The 16478-nt window shown below is 33.0% G+C and overlaps 1 protein-coding gene across 4 annotated transcripts in view; it reads right to left on the reverse strand.

Moving 5' to 3' along the window:
- LOC100159331 (titin) overlaps positions 1–16478 on the reverse strand; it is a 107789-nt gene that overhangs the window by 52535 nt on the left and 38776 nt on the right. For all 4 annotated transcript variants that reach the window (XM_016802391.2, XM_008182330.3, XM_001948648.5 and 1 more), the window contains exons 13-23: positions 16304–16470; positions 15531–15925; positions 14827–15162; positions 14051–14223; positions 9054–9159; positions 8159–8307; positions 6813–7034; positions 5281–5528; positions 3126–3295; positions 2081–2366; positions 975–1202 (exon numbers count right to left, since the gene is read on the reverse strand). In XM_016802391.2, coding sequence (XP_016657880.1) covers positions 975–1202; positions 2081–2366; positions 3126–3295; positions 5281–5528; positions 6813–7034; positions 8159–8307; positions 9054–9159; positions 14051–14223; positions 14827–15162; positions 15531–15925; positions 16304–16470 — 2480 coding nt within the window. The remainder of the gene's footprint in view (positions 1–974; positions 1203–2080; positions 2367–3125; positions 3296–5280; positions 5529–6812; positions 7035–8158; positions 8308–9053; positions 9160–14050; positions 14224–14826; positions 15163–15530; positions 15926–16303; positions 16471–16478) is intronic.

A 16478-nucleotide genomic window follows, 5' to 3' on the forward strand; every position in this document is an offset into this window, starting at 1 on the left:
CAACGAGAAGGCATAGATGATGTTGTTACCTAAAATTTGATAATAGGTCAATTCACTCTAAAATCAAAAATGACAGCACCCTAATGAAACTAGCGAACGAAATTTGTTATAACGTACGTATGTAAGACGGAGACAACACATGCGGATGCGACGTCCTCTTAAATTAGAATTATAAAAGTTATAGCTATGGGATTTATTTTTTTTATTCAATGATATAATTTTATTAAAAATTAATTTAACCAATAATTTTTAGGAAGTCAGGTATTTTGAAATAGGTTTGAAAAATTGGCTAAATATTTATTTTGTATTAGTAATATAAATAAAATAAAATTACCGATGTTTAAACATTTTAATTCAAATGGGCACACCGCACATCAGACAATAATCCAAATGCGAAAGGAGGGCATTAACTTGTCAAAAAGTTAAAGTTAAGTCAAACAGTCAATTTTTTTTTTACTTTTTAACTTAACTAGTTAGTTGTTTTTGTTTTTAACTTCTTAACTTATACAGTTAAAATTGTTATTGTTGTACCTTAACTTTTTATAATTAATTATCATTATCGTGCATTTAAGTTAATTTTCTTTTCGTATCATGCGCAAGCAACAGACAACAATGATTTCTTGACTCTTTTCGATTTCAGTTTTTATTTTTTAATTATAATCTGATGTTTGCTCAGTGTTAAAAATCTTGGTGAATGTTTGTGTAAATCAAAATACTAGGGGATTTAATACCTTAAAATATTGTAGCTTGAAAAAAATTAACTTGTAAGTCAATTTTATTTTTCATTTTAACTTTAAACTTATTGAGTTATATTTTTCTTTGTTAACTTTTAACTTTATAACTGAAGGCAATTTAATTGAATTAACTTAACTGTCTTAACTTGTTACAGTTAATTATTTTCATTAACTTGTCCAACCTTGTAAAATGCTTAGATATACCCACTGCGGGGTATATAAATATTATATTTTACTCACAAATGATTAATCAAAGAGATCTGCTCCATCCCTGTGTCTTTATGTTCACGTTCCACCACATTGACTTCGCAACGACTTTCTACCGTGCCAGTGTCATTAGACACTCTCAACATATAAGTACCTGAATCCCGGTTTGTTACACACGCTATCCTCAGTTCTAGGTTTCCGTCGTGATCAGTAATTATGTCTACTCTCCGTCCATTTCTCAATTGAATTCCGTCTCTGAACCTGTAAATAAAAATCAATCGAATATTTTTTAAAATTAATATGTCTAAACGTATGTAAGATAGTTTAGTCGTTTTGATAACAATATAAGATAACTCATTAACCTCATATATATACTTTGTTATTGTTTACATTAAACAGGTGTCCCGTATGCATATAGTATTTTTTTGGATGTAAAAAAATTACTTCAATACAACGGTCCATCAGTTTTAATTTTTAAATCAAATCAATTGTTACGTGTGTAAAAGTATATTCCAATTACTCCGGTAGCAGAAGTACTATAAAAGTCATGGAAATTGGACTTAGTGCTTTTGAAATTTGAGTTTATTAATGGAATGAATCACTGAGGTGAAGGACCCAAGAATAAAACATATTATAAATAATACTACCTGTATCGATTTAAATAAATAACAATACATAAAATTAAATAATAAATTAAAAATTAAAACAAATGCAACAAATGCAATTAATAAATTCTGACATTTAATAATCTAAAACTAAATGTAAAAATGAGTCTAGAAATGTACTTATACAGTTATACCTCATATTCGTTATTCATTATTTATATATTATTATGAATTTCGTTAAATTCGCTAAATTTTGCATACCATGTATCTTATAATCAGTCAAATCATTACAAATCTTAAGAAATTTATCCAACTATATCGTGTTTTAATTTACCCCCATTAACCGGTGTAGTGAGTATATAGTAGACGTTTTTTTTGTCTAATCGTGGCGTGAGTGGTTCAATAATCGGTGACTGCCTACTATAATTGCTGTACCTATCATGACCTCGATCGAAAATATTAAGAACCTAAATGCTACCCGTGTTAGATTTAAATTCGCATAAAAAAGATTTTGTATCCGAAAGAGAGGCTCACCATTCGACTTTGACGGGACGGTACGCGTCGATTTGTGCACTCAAAACGATCGAGTCCACAGCTTCGCTGGTCGGCGGTAGACCGAAAACGAACGACGGTACCGCTGGATCGGTGCGGTTCTTGTTGAACACTTCCAACACGCACCGTGTGGATGCCTTCCCGATCGCGTTGGACGCCACCGCCGCATAAGTACCGCTGTCGTCGTACTTGACTCTGGTCAGCTCCAGGGTGTAGAAGTCGTTCGAATCGTCCCTGACCGGCGGTTTCCTGTCACCCTCCGTTCCACCTGCAAAAACGAGAAGTTACCGGTGTCGTCATAATATTATAATAATATATTATTGAAAAGCGCTACAACAACTATAGGTGGAGATCATATTAATTTTCATGAAATAATTATAATACTTTTGGCTGGGGTGTTATCTACGAGAGATATTATAGGACGTGGTACCCTCATGTTTTGTGTCCGTCTTACAAGTGCGTAACATAGCGCAAATTTTAAGCTCAGCAGAACACGTGTAGCCTCGTTCATTTAAAAATTAGAGTGAATTAAACTCTTATAAAATCTAAAGGTAAGATTATTATCTAGGCAACCACATGCACATTTTATTATGTTTTAATTTTAAAGCGAGTTATGAGTATTTTAAGATGTACGAAAAGTTTACAGTTTTAAAATACTCATAAATCACTTAAAAATTAAAACATAATAAATAGCCCACGAAGTTGCCTAGATAATAATCTTACCTTTAGATTTTATAAGAAGTCAATTCACTCTAATTTTTAAACTAACGGAACTACACGTGTTCTGCGGAATGTAAAATTTGTTATGTTACGCACTTGTAAGACAGAGACAACACATGAAGGTATCACGACCATCAGGTCCTCTTAAGTGACTTCCCACACTGCCTACAACATAATTTTGTGGCGTTCAACATTTTTGATGGACTGATCACTGATTGGATATTTTTTTTTTTTTTTTTGCTGCTTTATAATACCCTTTGATTGGGAAATTGACAAATTATTGTACGAGAAAAAAAATTGTACGTACTCGCAAAGTCTACTGGCCGACCATCCTTGTACCACAGAACTAACGGCGTGGGTAATCCGTTAACTTGACACGACAACCGGACAGTAGAATTGATATCCACTCTTCGGTCGATCAGATGTTTAGTAAATACCGGCGCCGATTCTTTGAAGTCATTGTTTTTCATCAGACACCTACAACAATAAACATTGTGGTATATACAAAAAAATTTAAATGTCCATAAATAAATACGTTATAGCTTTAACGTTATTCTCTAGCTCTTATCAATAAATAATAATTACAATAAACATTTAAATATTATCATTATTTATTTTTTTTTTTAGGCTAGACCGATTATGACTCTAAGCTTCTTTTTCCAAGCGCACTCTTTAGCTTCCGAATTAAAACATATTTGTTCACTCATTACATCAAAAGTATTTTGCAACTATTGAAATAATCTTTTGTTGGCGTCTCTGGTGCAGCTATATGAATACAGTAAAAATGTATATAATAATATATGATAGTAAATAATATCAATCACGTGAATAAAAAAAAGAAGAAATATTGTAGCTACAAAACAGATGGAAATTACAAAATGTTGTGACATAATTAAATATCTTTTAAAAGTCAATGAAATGTCTTTTGTTCATAGAGTTAGCGATTAACAAATATGTTTCACGAGGACAAAAGACGATAGCTGCCGAAGCGAAATCTCGGTCCGTATGATTTGACAGAATAATATTCGTTAATTACAAACAGTTTGTATATTCAAATAACTGTGATTAAATTTCATTGTGGCACCTAAAGTATTTCACGTACAAATATTATATAATACAGCTGGGTAGAATAATGCAGTTCACAACACCTAAATTATGTACCTACTATTACAACATAATATAAGCATTAACCAATTGTTCGGCCTTGCTCGCAAATCATCTCAGGTATCGTTTTGATATTTGTTGCTACGTTCCAAATATTTTTGACACGTCGAAGGGCACATGATTTTCACGTAAACTATTTTAACTTTAACACGTTACAAACAACGGAGATTTAATAATAAAAAAAAAAAGGTTCAATTAATTATAAATCTATAGCTATTAATTATTGTTATAAATAAGTTAATAAATAATAATAACCTACCAAGACAAAAAATATTTCTAGAGAAAATTTAAACAAATATTTGGTGAGTCAAAATAGCATGCCTATTGTTTTGTTTTTATATCTTCTCAAATTATGTCGTCGTGTAATGTAGTAACGTATATTATAATATTATTATATTAATAACTGTTTGAAAATATTTTTCTTGTGCTCCATTCATAAAAACGTTAGCTTGAATTTTCTAATCTATTTAAGGCATTTTTGTTAAAATAACTTAATTGTTACTTAGTGTGTTAGTGGCTTATAAAAAAAAAAAAGTAATAATGATATATTTGTGTACAGCTTAACTTCCATTCACCTACTGAATGTAACATAGCAAGACGGATGTTATTTTAAATATTCGTATAATACCGCCATGGGTTTAGTGGTTATTATTATACTATGTGATTATAGTTAAATAAGTGTTTAACATCCTGGAAGTTATGGCGTTATATGAAGTTATAAGCTAAAAACTGTATTTTTTTTCGATTGTAAGTTTATATTTTAATGTAAATCTGGTAGCCGTTAATACACTGTATTAAAGTAACTAATAAGTTATTATCTGTATTTATAGATACTAATCGCTATACTAGATCTATCGATATTTTTTATATTACCTAGTAGTTACCCATCATACTCGTATATACCAAACAAATATTAAACCATAATAACAGCACAATTTAAATTATGCGTGCAATCGAATGATAAACTAATCAGTTTTTCAGATATATGATGATTAGACGATGAATCATCTCTACGTCGAACCAATGAATAAATATTTTTAAAAAATTTCTTAAAATAATTATTTGAATTATTATTTAGTGTAAAATCCTAATTTTACACAAATACTCGTATAATGTCCCAACAGAAATGCGCACTTATAGTATCACTTTTGAAATATCTATCGCTGTGGCAAGAATCGAAGTATGTACTTGGAATGTCCTAGAGGCGCTAAAAAAATGAAACCTCGGGGTTTCGGAAGGAGGGAAATAATTTAATAATATCATATACACTGCAGCGTATCACATATTATAGTACTCACCCTTGAAGCCTCCGTTCCGCCTCCACAATCTTGCGGTTGGCTATCACTTGGACGACGGTCAACGTACACACCCTCCCCTGGTCGTTGACGGCTTCGCAAGAGTACCGACCCGCGTCACAGTCAACCGCGTCCGCGATCGTCAGCGTACACTTTCCTCCATCCGTGCGCCCGACCGCATGTCTGTCCGACGCCAGCAAAGGTTCGCCGTCTTTGAACCACCTCACCCGCGGCTCCGGAACACCTCGCACCTGTCACCATCATATCCATTTCGGTAGTCAGTCAACACCACCAAAGCAAAATCGTCGTTTTATATATTTTTAGCCAAACAAATAACTGATATCATATAGTTATGGGCGTGGGTTTTTTTTTTGCTTTTATAATGCGATATGTATGAAAACTGAAAAGGTCATGTATATTACAGATTATATTTTATCGAAAGAGAGAAAAGGAGCTTTTCAATATTTCCTATTTGTCTATAATTGGTACAAAAAAAATAATATTTGAATATACTTTTCAAGAAATGAGAAAAATATTCTATATTTCTATGCATGGTTATACATGATTAATTGGTAAATTTAACTCTGTAAAGTTGTTTTTATATTATAGTGAGACATTTCAGTATTTTATTAACTATAACGATGAGTGGAATATCGATGGTTTAAATTTTATATCGTATCAGAGTACCATCACCAATAAGTACTCAATGTAATTATTGTTTTAATTGATGTTAATTTTCCAACATAATTATTGTTGAGTCGCACACTCGAGGAAACAACAGACTGATAATCGAAATTCCTCTTCAAGTCGTGCCAACCTCGTTGATACGTTTCGGATGGCTGACGTTAAGATATTCCGTGCCATCGTACACTCCCACCACAGTTATTTAACTGTACAAAAATATTACCACCGCGGTGGTAAAAATAAAGAAAAGTGAACTCGTACGCAGTGACAATAGTGATAATAATAATGTGCGTACAAAATAACGTATATCATAACATTCATGTTATAATTTATTATGTATAAGCCAAAGCATCAAACAACGATATATTGACGTTCGGATAAATCACGAGTACCTAATGCACGTGGTCATCAGAAACTATACAGCCAACTCTCTTTAGACACTATCCTACCCACGTTTAGCGGTTTTATGTCGGCATCGTTCCGTAATGATAAAAATTACAACCATGCATAAGGCAGTATATTTATGGGCCCATCACGTAACACATAATAATATTTATTTTTTTGTTTGCGCGGCGACTATGGCCAATAGCTGTTGTAGGGGATTATGAACTATAGTTGGTAAGGTTGGTACGGTAGGGTGTTTTTACGGTTGTAGGCAAGCAAACACGTGTATGTCTGACAAGGTTTTTACTACCACGAACCCCGGTGGTCACCCATCCGGGAGCTAGTAGCAGTGTGCGGTACTTACTCTCAGTCACTTTCCGCGACTGGTAGCAGCCAACGCGCCAAGCCAAGCCACACACAATAATATTATCCGTTATATAAAAGTAACGAAAATTTGTCGTTCTTACGTGACACTGTAAAGTTGCACTGTGCCGCAGTAAGACCCGGGTTTGCCCAGGCAATGGTTGACGGAATTCCGGTAGACACTTCGGCTCGAAAACGTCCACATACCCCTCGCTGGCTACTGGCTGGCTCCATCCAAACCTGTTGCGGGCCGCTACGCGGAACTGATACCGGTAACCCGGTTTCAGGTTGTACACGTCTATGGTGTTTGTGGGAGTCATTCCGACCTGCGCGGTACATAACACGTAGATATGATACAGAAATGTAATCGTGAACAAGCGTAATAGTGTCAGTGTGGGGGCTTGGGGTTATAGGTACACGTCATGGGGTTTCATCGATTCCGCCATTTTAATATCAATAATGCCGGACATTTGTATATTTAGTTGATTCCATCTGCTATTGATTCAATATAAAATACATATAGTTTGGCAGAATAAAAACAATACAATCTTACTAATAATAAATCCAATAATTACATGCAATTAATATACAATAACTAAAATCGGGGTTATTATTATCAAATAATTAAATAAAATTGTCATTTTTTCAAAATAGTGATTTTATGTCAGTTAATATAAGTGAATTAAAATTAAAATATAAATTTTTATTTTTATAATCATCAGCAGTTTTTGTTATTTTTGATGGTCTAGAAGACGATGCCCATACATTCAGATTGAATTCAGATGTTTAATTAATTTGAATATCACAGAATTTGTTTAGTCTATAATCATCATCAATTTTTAATTTTTATATTGTAAGGGGAACATAATAATAGGACTTCTAGTTTTCATATTTATCTAGAAAGGTCACAGAATAATGTGAGTAACGTATACAATAAATATGTTTTATAATAGAAAAAGGTTATATAGTTATATTAAAACAACTATTTTTCATAAAACTGCATATAGGTGCATCGCACACATCAAAAATATTATTTTCTACATGTACTTACCTAGGTATAGGTACTTATGTAATATTATAATAATTATTAATATTAATATTATCAGTTAGAAATTAGAATATTCACTACCTGTGATTGATAACACTGCGACTCGAGTAAGCAGTGGGCTTCAGTTCACAACATCAATTATTTTTTAAGTTTTATTAATTTATCAAAATATTTATTTTTTATTTTCTTTGTCGTATGAAATTTATTATAATAAAATTCAAATAGGTACCATATTTTCTACAATACATTTTTTTTAAACATACATTTTTTGTTTTTTAAATGCAAACGTTATATTTTGATTTTATTGAGTACCTACTAGCCCTATCTCAGCCCTTATAAATAATATACGAGCCAGCGGAATCAACATAACATAAAAAAAGTCTGGCACTTCGTAGTTTGTACCTGCCGCCAGCATTCCTCATCCACCGATCGCGTCTCCACCCTGTAGACGAGCACTGTTTCCGGTTTTTCCGGTCTATCCCACTGCAACGATATCCGGTTGTTGGTCCGGTCGGTCACCGTCGGTTCGCTGCGCACGGGGCCCGGAACCTCTGGAAAACGGACGAAAATCGCATGAAAACATTAATGTCATATTCTTGTGAACGAATTCCGGGGGGGGGGGGGGGGCAACAACCGTAATTATTATTGTTATACTAATAATGTCGTATAAAATATGGTATCGTAGGCATATTATATTGATATAGGTATAATGTAACGTGTACTTTGGTGTTCGCACAAGTACAACAGGAAGTCCGCGGTAGAGCGGCTCGTCGTGCCGCGTCTCCGCGTCCATCGGTCCCGCAAGAGTTGTATGTTGCTCTCGGTACCGATATCGGAGTGCACCATTTCCTTCCGGTCGCTGCAGCTGTTTGGCGCGTCACGCGTTATCGGTGCAGGGTATATACCTATATTATGATAACGGTATTGCACACCGCTCTAAGCAACCACCGTCAATTATTTTAGGGTGAGCGCGGGCCGATTTGCGTGTGCGTGCGCTAGTTTATTTCGTCAGAGGAAACGGAACTCGCGAGTGGAAATGCGCGCGTAACCCGTTGACACCGTACACTGCGGATGTTAAAAATAGCGGCGGACCGCGGCGTCGTGGTCCTCGATAAACGACCGAAATAAACGCTGCTCGCCATCGTGGCCGTTGTCGCCCGTCGTCATATTTTCCCGTTTTACCACCACGAACATATTATTATTATTTTCTCAGATCTGTTACGACTGCTGTGTGTGTGTGTGTGTGTGTGTGTGTGTGTGTGTGTGTGTGTATTATTATAATAATAATAATGCTCACCGTTGTTTGCGCAGCCTCCTCTACCGCCGCCGCCCGTCGGCCCAAACCACCGGCCGATCGTATTTCTGATTTGCGGCGGTGTCAACGATCTCGCACGTTTCCTCACCTATATGCAATATAAACAATATAATAGAAGTGTTATTATAGTACACGTCGTTTTTCTTCATAATATCATATTATGCAAGGGAGTCGCCTAACAGTTATTCAAATCACCGTCCCCGTTTGGCGATTGTATCGCCAGTGGTCGAGATATCATTATACAAAAATGTATAGGTACTATTATAGATGTATACCACTATACATCTACAAAAGTACCTGTAAATTGCGTAGAAGTACTATTCGGTGACATTAGTTGAACCAACTAAGTTGAACAAACAAAATAATTTAAGTACCTAAGTGTGCCTACCTATAAACACATTAATACCATTAATTACACACCATACATGTAGATAACTAGGTATATCTAACTATACATTTAAAATAATTGTAAAATAATAATATAATTATTATCAACATCTTATTTAAAAAAAAAAAAAAAATGTTGGATTTGGATAAGAAATGTCAGTCATTCCGGTGACGCCCCCTCTTATATTTGAGTATTCATATCAAGTGATAAATTGAGTTTGGTATATTTATGAAAGTTCTAATAATAATGTTTAACTATAATATGTATGACATAAGTACAAAACATAAATATAAATTACGGATCCCCCTCTCGAGAAATTTCTAGTTGCACAACTGCACGACTATATTTTAATCGACTTCAGTTTTTTTACAACACTGTAAAATTTAGAATTAGGGGTAGGCCATTCATTTTGTACACCTGTTATTTTGCGTCCTCATCAATAATTATAATAGGTATAAAATAAACATGGCGGTGCGTGTTTAACGTATGCGCACTCTCGAGGAAATTAAGAAACGCATTATTACAATAATCAGCAACTATCGTGTATAGGTACTAGGATACTAAAAGTGTATCGATTACAAACAATACTGAAAAAATCTTCTCGATTTGTACACCGTATCATTATTATTTCGACAGTATACGTATATGTAAGGAGACATATTAAATACCATTTAAAATAAAAAAGAAGATTTAAATGAATGTAACATATTTTTACGATGATCTGAGTATAGATAATATAATGTAGGTATCTATATAGGATACAACGTTACAACTTTTAAAGTAGGTACAAGAAATCAGAATTCTTCAATTGTTTGAATTTTGTGACGACGGTTGATTTTCATAGAACGTGTAATCGTGTAATAATTAAGGCAGGTATTTCAATTTAGCAATCGTCATAATTTAAAACACTCGTCCTGCAATTTTTATTATTTGCCATTAATACTTGACAATACATTAGGTACATAAAATTGCGTCCACAAACGGCGTTTGCTATTAAAGTTTTACAGGTAATATAGGTAACTAAATTAAAATGTTTGGTCAAAGTGAATTAACATCAAAGAAAATAATCGATATCCTGATAAATAAAGCCAATCAAAATTCGATTTTGTAAAAAAAAAAAATATTATATTTTAAAAATTAAATTCATTATCACAATAATAGTTTCAAAAACTGTACTATAGGTTGATTAAGTTTATTGTTGGGAATAATTCAAAAGAATATCGGATAAACATTTGAATTTTGTATGTATTTATTAGGATATTATATATTTTAGTTGGTCGTTTGAGCATTAGGTATACCTACTTCGGAGTATTATAACAGTTTGTGTAGTAGCGTCTTAACAATTTTACTTAAAACTCAAATGCGAATTAGTTAATATTGTTGTAATAGTAATTAATACTATAAAAATATTGTTAATTTTATTGTTTTGGCTTTGGTATCCGTCAAAATAGTGTCCGATATTAATTCGATTCTATTCCGTTCTGAGCTGTATACAGAATTCTAATTAAAAACATAACTATGTATTTTTCTAGTTCGTTTCTGTTCAGTCATTTCGATTTCGTTCTGTTTTATATTAGTGAGCTACTACACCCTATAAACGTTTTTTAGATATGTTCTAGATTTGCTTCTTTTTTTTCATCAGTGTTAAAAAATTATACCTTCTTGAATTTCGATGATATACCTACTACGGAAACCAACTAATGCACTAACCGCACGCAAAAACAACTAACATGAATTAATCATAAATCTAAATTGCAAATAGTATTAAAAAAAAATTGTGCTTACCACTTATTTGCGGTGGGTACGCAATTGAATCATACCTAATAACGGAATTACACGATTATTGGAATATTATTGCGATCTTTGATACATTTGATATTATTTAGATAACCAGCATATTATTCTACAATATGTACGAGTTAGGTGATTCATGATCAAATTAAATTTGATAAATTTGATTAAGTAAATTATTATTTATAATCAGCTTGTGATCTTCATGCACACAAATCATTATTATCTGTTCCACAAAACTACGAATATGTCACATAATTCTATAAATTGGTAATCAAAAAAATGTTATGGAACTTAGCATAAATTCTTTAATAGCTAGTTTTCTAACGCTGTTTGTGTTTATTCGTTCAATTTAGTATTCAAACTCCAACATTGTAAATTATATTTTGGTAAAATGTTCATATAATATCTTGTATGTTTAGACTATGATAAGCAAATCATTTAAGGAGAGAATAATATTCAACATTATTATTCGTTAAATCGTTTTGCCTAACTATATAAAATTTACATCATAATTTCTGAAAATCTGATTTACGTAGATTTATTTTAATATGTAGATATCGATAATATCGATGCGATTTCAACGTCAATTATTGTTTATGATACGATTACCTGTGCGTCAATAATATCAGAGTTAGGGAAAAACATTAAGTTTGCTACCTATTCAACGATATTACATTACATTATACTAGGAACGATACAAAAAATAAAAAATATAAACTATTGTGTAACCGATGAATATCGATTACAATAATTATTAATAATGTCTGTACTTACTCTAACGATATAAAATCATTTTTAGTCAACATCGTAAAATTATTATTGTTATTATTATTATTGAAAAATCGTAAAAAAAAGCGTAGGTAGTTTATTATACTTCATATATTATATTATTATTATTGTTATTGTTTAATTTGATTACATAGAGAATATTACATTTTAGGTTTGTTGGCTTGAAAATAATCATAATTATTGTATTGTTAATTCTTTTTCCTTCTATATAGTTATGTATTATAATAAATTGAACAGACTTAATGCCAAAAAAAAATTAAAAAAATTCTTAAAGATCTTAAACATGCATTCTTATAATGTTAAAATATATTATGTAAAATCAAATAATACTTATGACTCAAAATCGTCTAAAACTCACAATAATTTTTATTTAACACGATCAAGCTACTTCGAGAGTACAATCTTAGATGTGACCACTGACCACGGTTATCAACAAAAAAATTCCTTTTCCCAGAGTCAAAGTTTGTTAATTTGGATTTTAAATAGGTACATGTGAGGTATTTATGACCGTTATAATTGGCACACAATATTGAGTTTTTGTTCAAATAACAGGTCTGAGGTTTTTAGATGTACAGTAATTTGAAATAGTATCATCATACCATGTAATAGTAGATAATATTATTATTATGATATTTAAAAAATATTATGGGTTTAATTACAATGAATATTATATTTTTTATGTAAATAAAATGTAATTCATATAACGATTACACTAAAAGCCTGTAAGTATAACGGAGCTTGCTGTAGTAAAATGTAATAAAGTTTATCGCTATGAATAAAATATATTTCTCGATAACGCCACACACACATCGAGTCTTGTAGTAACAAACAATAATCATTTACGACCACGTAGAATGTCCGCGATAAATCAAATAAAAATAATAATTACCATTAAGCTGTCAACAGATTTTAATGGCTAAAACGACAATAAAATGAATAATTTACAAGTTACTAAAAACATGTTCCCTTATAAGCGTGAAACTCAAATGTATATTATAGTAATAGCTATATAGGTATAGATGTTGTCATCATTGCGGACATAATTATTAACATGAAATTAACAATAATGATTAGGTACGTATTATTATTTTCGTAGTAAAAAAAAAAAAAAGTAATAATTGCTCAGTAATAATATAATAAATTTATGACGATAAAATCATAAAATACGCTTCATTTGATTATTGAAATTTTAAATAATATAGCAACGCTGTACGCGGTCACATCCAAGAGTTGACTCGCAATATTATTCTATGTAGATACCTACAACCAACGCTATATTGTGATACGATGAATTGTGCTTTGGCCACTTTGATATTATGATCAAGCGATTTCTGAAAGACTCGATCTCGTAATGTACCAGCTGTGCCGAAAATGAATCGTCGCGTTCCTATAGGAACGACGACCTGTTGTTCGGACAAATTCAGAGCTTTCGGAACGAGGAAAGGAAATCGTGGCGTACCCTGTAGCTATCGATCTCGGGCTGCCGATCGGCGATCGAGCTCCAAGTGCATTGATATTGTATTAATAATTAATATAAATTATAATGTACAATGTCTATAAGACCATTTCGACGCATATATACATAGTGCATACACATATTACATTGTATTATATTATACATATACATTTATATATATATTATAATATAATATAACATTACGTCGATATCAAATGGAATATTTACTGTGTTTTTGGTTAATTTTTATTAGTGAAAAAAAAAAACTCCGCTTTGGTTGGCTATATTACAACTGGTGTATATTATAATAATAATATGTTACAATATTATAATATTATTCGAACGGCAGGCTACAACAATATTCATGTATTTTAATATTATATATACTCGTATATATCGAACGGACCGAAAGGTAGAGCGATAGTGATATATGATATCGATAAAAAACAACATAATATTATTATTATAATTTAATAACAATATAATGTATCACGATACACATCCCTACCGGGAGCTGTTCGGCGAGACCCAGCTGCTGATACGATCACTTACCCCGACGGTGACAAACGCCCTATCAGATCCGTACACGTTTTTAGCTATAATAAAATACGTCCCGGCGTCCGACGGTTGAGCCTTTTTGATCGACAGCATCACGTAGTCGTTGACCGTCTCCTTTAGCGATCGGTCGAGGAATGTCACGTCCCTCGAACCTCTCATCCATATGACTAGAACGAAACCGCGTTTATTACGATTACATATTGTTAATTTACATTCGATAAGATAATAATATTATACATCAATATATTATTATTACTATCGATAGTTAATTAGTACAAAGTGTATATTAGGTACATAAACGATAATGTTTAATTATTACTTGTATTATACGAGTATAATGTTGGATAGGTATAAAAGGTACTAAGAACGAGGTGGTGAAAAAATACGAAAGGGTGCAGAAAAAATTATAATTTTAAATATAATATTATTTTTCATAAAGAATTAATTCCTATACCTATTTAATATTTATTTTGTTGTCTAACATATTCAACCGTACATTTCATTAAATGAATAAATAAACTATGATACACTGATACGTATGTATTAAATATTAATGCAGTTTGTATAATATTATTATATTATTATTATTATTATTATTATTATTACTCGTATAATTATTTATGTAGATAAATTGATATTTTTATCTGACTGCAGTGGACAATATCTCGTTTCTAAGCCACACAACACTATACCTAGGTATATAATAAGTAATACAATTATATCGAAATGGGTGCTCGCTTCGAGTCAGCGCCATTACTATATAAGTATACCTTTGGGTTTCGGTTCACCAGCCACCCGGAGGGTGACGGTAATGTCCTCGCCGACGGCCACATTCAGCCGGTCGTTAGGTCTTGACACGATAATGGCCGGTTTCACGCCCCTGCGGTCTGTGTAGTCCTGCGGTGACACCACCCTAACTGCCTTTTCCGTGTCCGCCACCCCGTAAAGGTTGCACGCGCGGCACACGTACTTTCCGCCATCACCGGCCGTGCTGTCCATTACCAGCAGCGTGTACAGCCCACCCTCATCCAGGTAGACGTACTTGCCCGATAACCGCGGTAGTGGTTTAGATTCGCGCATCCACGTAACATTAGGCACTGGGGAACCTGAAACGCGAAACGTTTACACCACTTATGTACAATATTTTGTAAAAACGCTACACCATCTCCACTGTCAGGTTTTGATTTTTATGTTAAATATCGTCTGAGCGAGATTAAATATTAAGGGCTACAAGAAGAAACTATGAGAAAAAAAAAATTAAAAAAATAAATTTAATCGAAGTAATTAATATGAAGTCCACTAAGCGAGCTTCAAACGCATATAAGGGCACAATGATTTTTCGTATAATATTGTAGGTATTGGGATTAGAAAATCAAGTGGCTTTACAAAAAATAATATCTATTATGATTAACTATATTCCATTTCAAAGAGGTGTCATATATATATTATAATTTATGAAGTAACAAATACTGACCTTGCACCCGGACCTGGAGGGCAATCGTACCACCATAAGTCGCCACGTCGTCAGCGATTATACTGGACACGAACTTTGGATACTCAGGGCGCCTAGTGGCCAAGTCCCCGCCAAACTTCTGGCAGCCGAAATCGAACTTGTCGTTTGCAGATAACCGGAAATCGTGGCTGGTCCGAGAGTAAAGTCCACGGCCGGACTCGGTACCTTCGACAGACAGCGATGGCTGTAGAAGAGGTTTCCTGAAAACCGACGGCGACGTGTACACCGTCAGAAATCCGGTGGTTGATATTCGGTCACGGCCGTTGGTGGCCACGCACGTGTACTCGCCGGAATCACCACTTTGGGCGTTGTCGACGATCAATTGGGCCAAACCTCCGTCGTATTTTGTCTGATACCTGTAATACGAGGAACGTCCACTAAGTATGATGTTATTATTGTTGTTGTTGTTGTTGTTTTTGTTGTTGTATATGTGTCTTAAAAACTTTTCCAAAATAAAAATGTAAAAATGAATTTTTAACGGAAATATTGTAAACAGGATACAATATATCTTAACTCTGAAACTATGATCTAGAATTATTATTAGTTATTTAATATCGAGAATATTGTCATCATTTGTGTCGATGCAGTACTTTAAAGTATTATAACCGTATTAAAAAATTTTTTATAATTAATAAAATAATTTTAATTTGCTAAGATTAAGAAAATGTTTAGATTTTTATATTTTTAATTTTATTTACCCCACCGTGAATTTTGTGATGACATGTAGTACTCACCTTGCGGAAGAATTGTACGTGAAACTGTTGAGTTTCTGACCATCTCGATACCACTGAACACGCGGTTCTGGATGGCCGATAACGCTGCACCAGAACTTAACCCGAGCGCCGGATGACACTGTTTGATCTATCATCCGAACGCAAAAGTACAGACCTTTGAACGCTTCCTACAGCG

The sequence above is a fragment of the Acyrthosiphon pisum genome, chromosome A1 (assembly GCF_005508785.2).
Source record: "Acyrthosiphon pisum isolate AL4f chromosome A1, pea_aphid_22Mar2018_4r6ur, whole genome shotgun sequence".
Lineage (NCBI taxonomy): Eukaryota > Metazoa > Arthropoda > Insecta > Hemiptera > Aphididae > Acyrthosiphon > Acyrthosiphon pisum.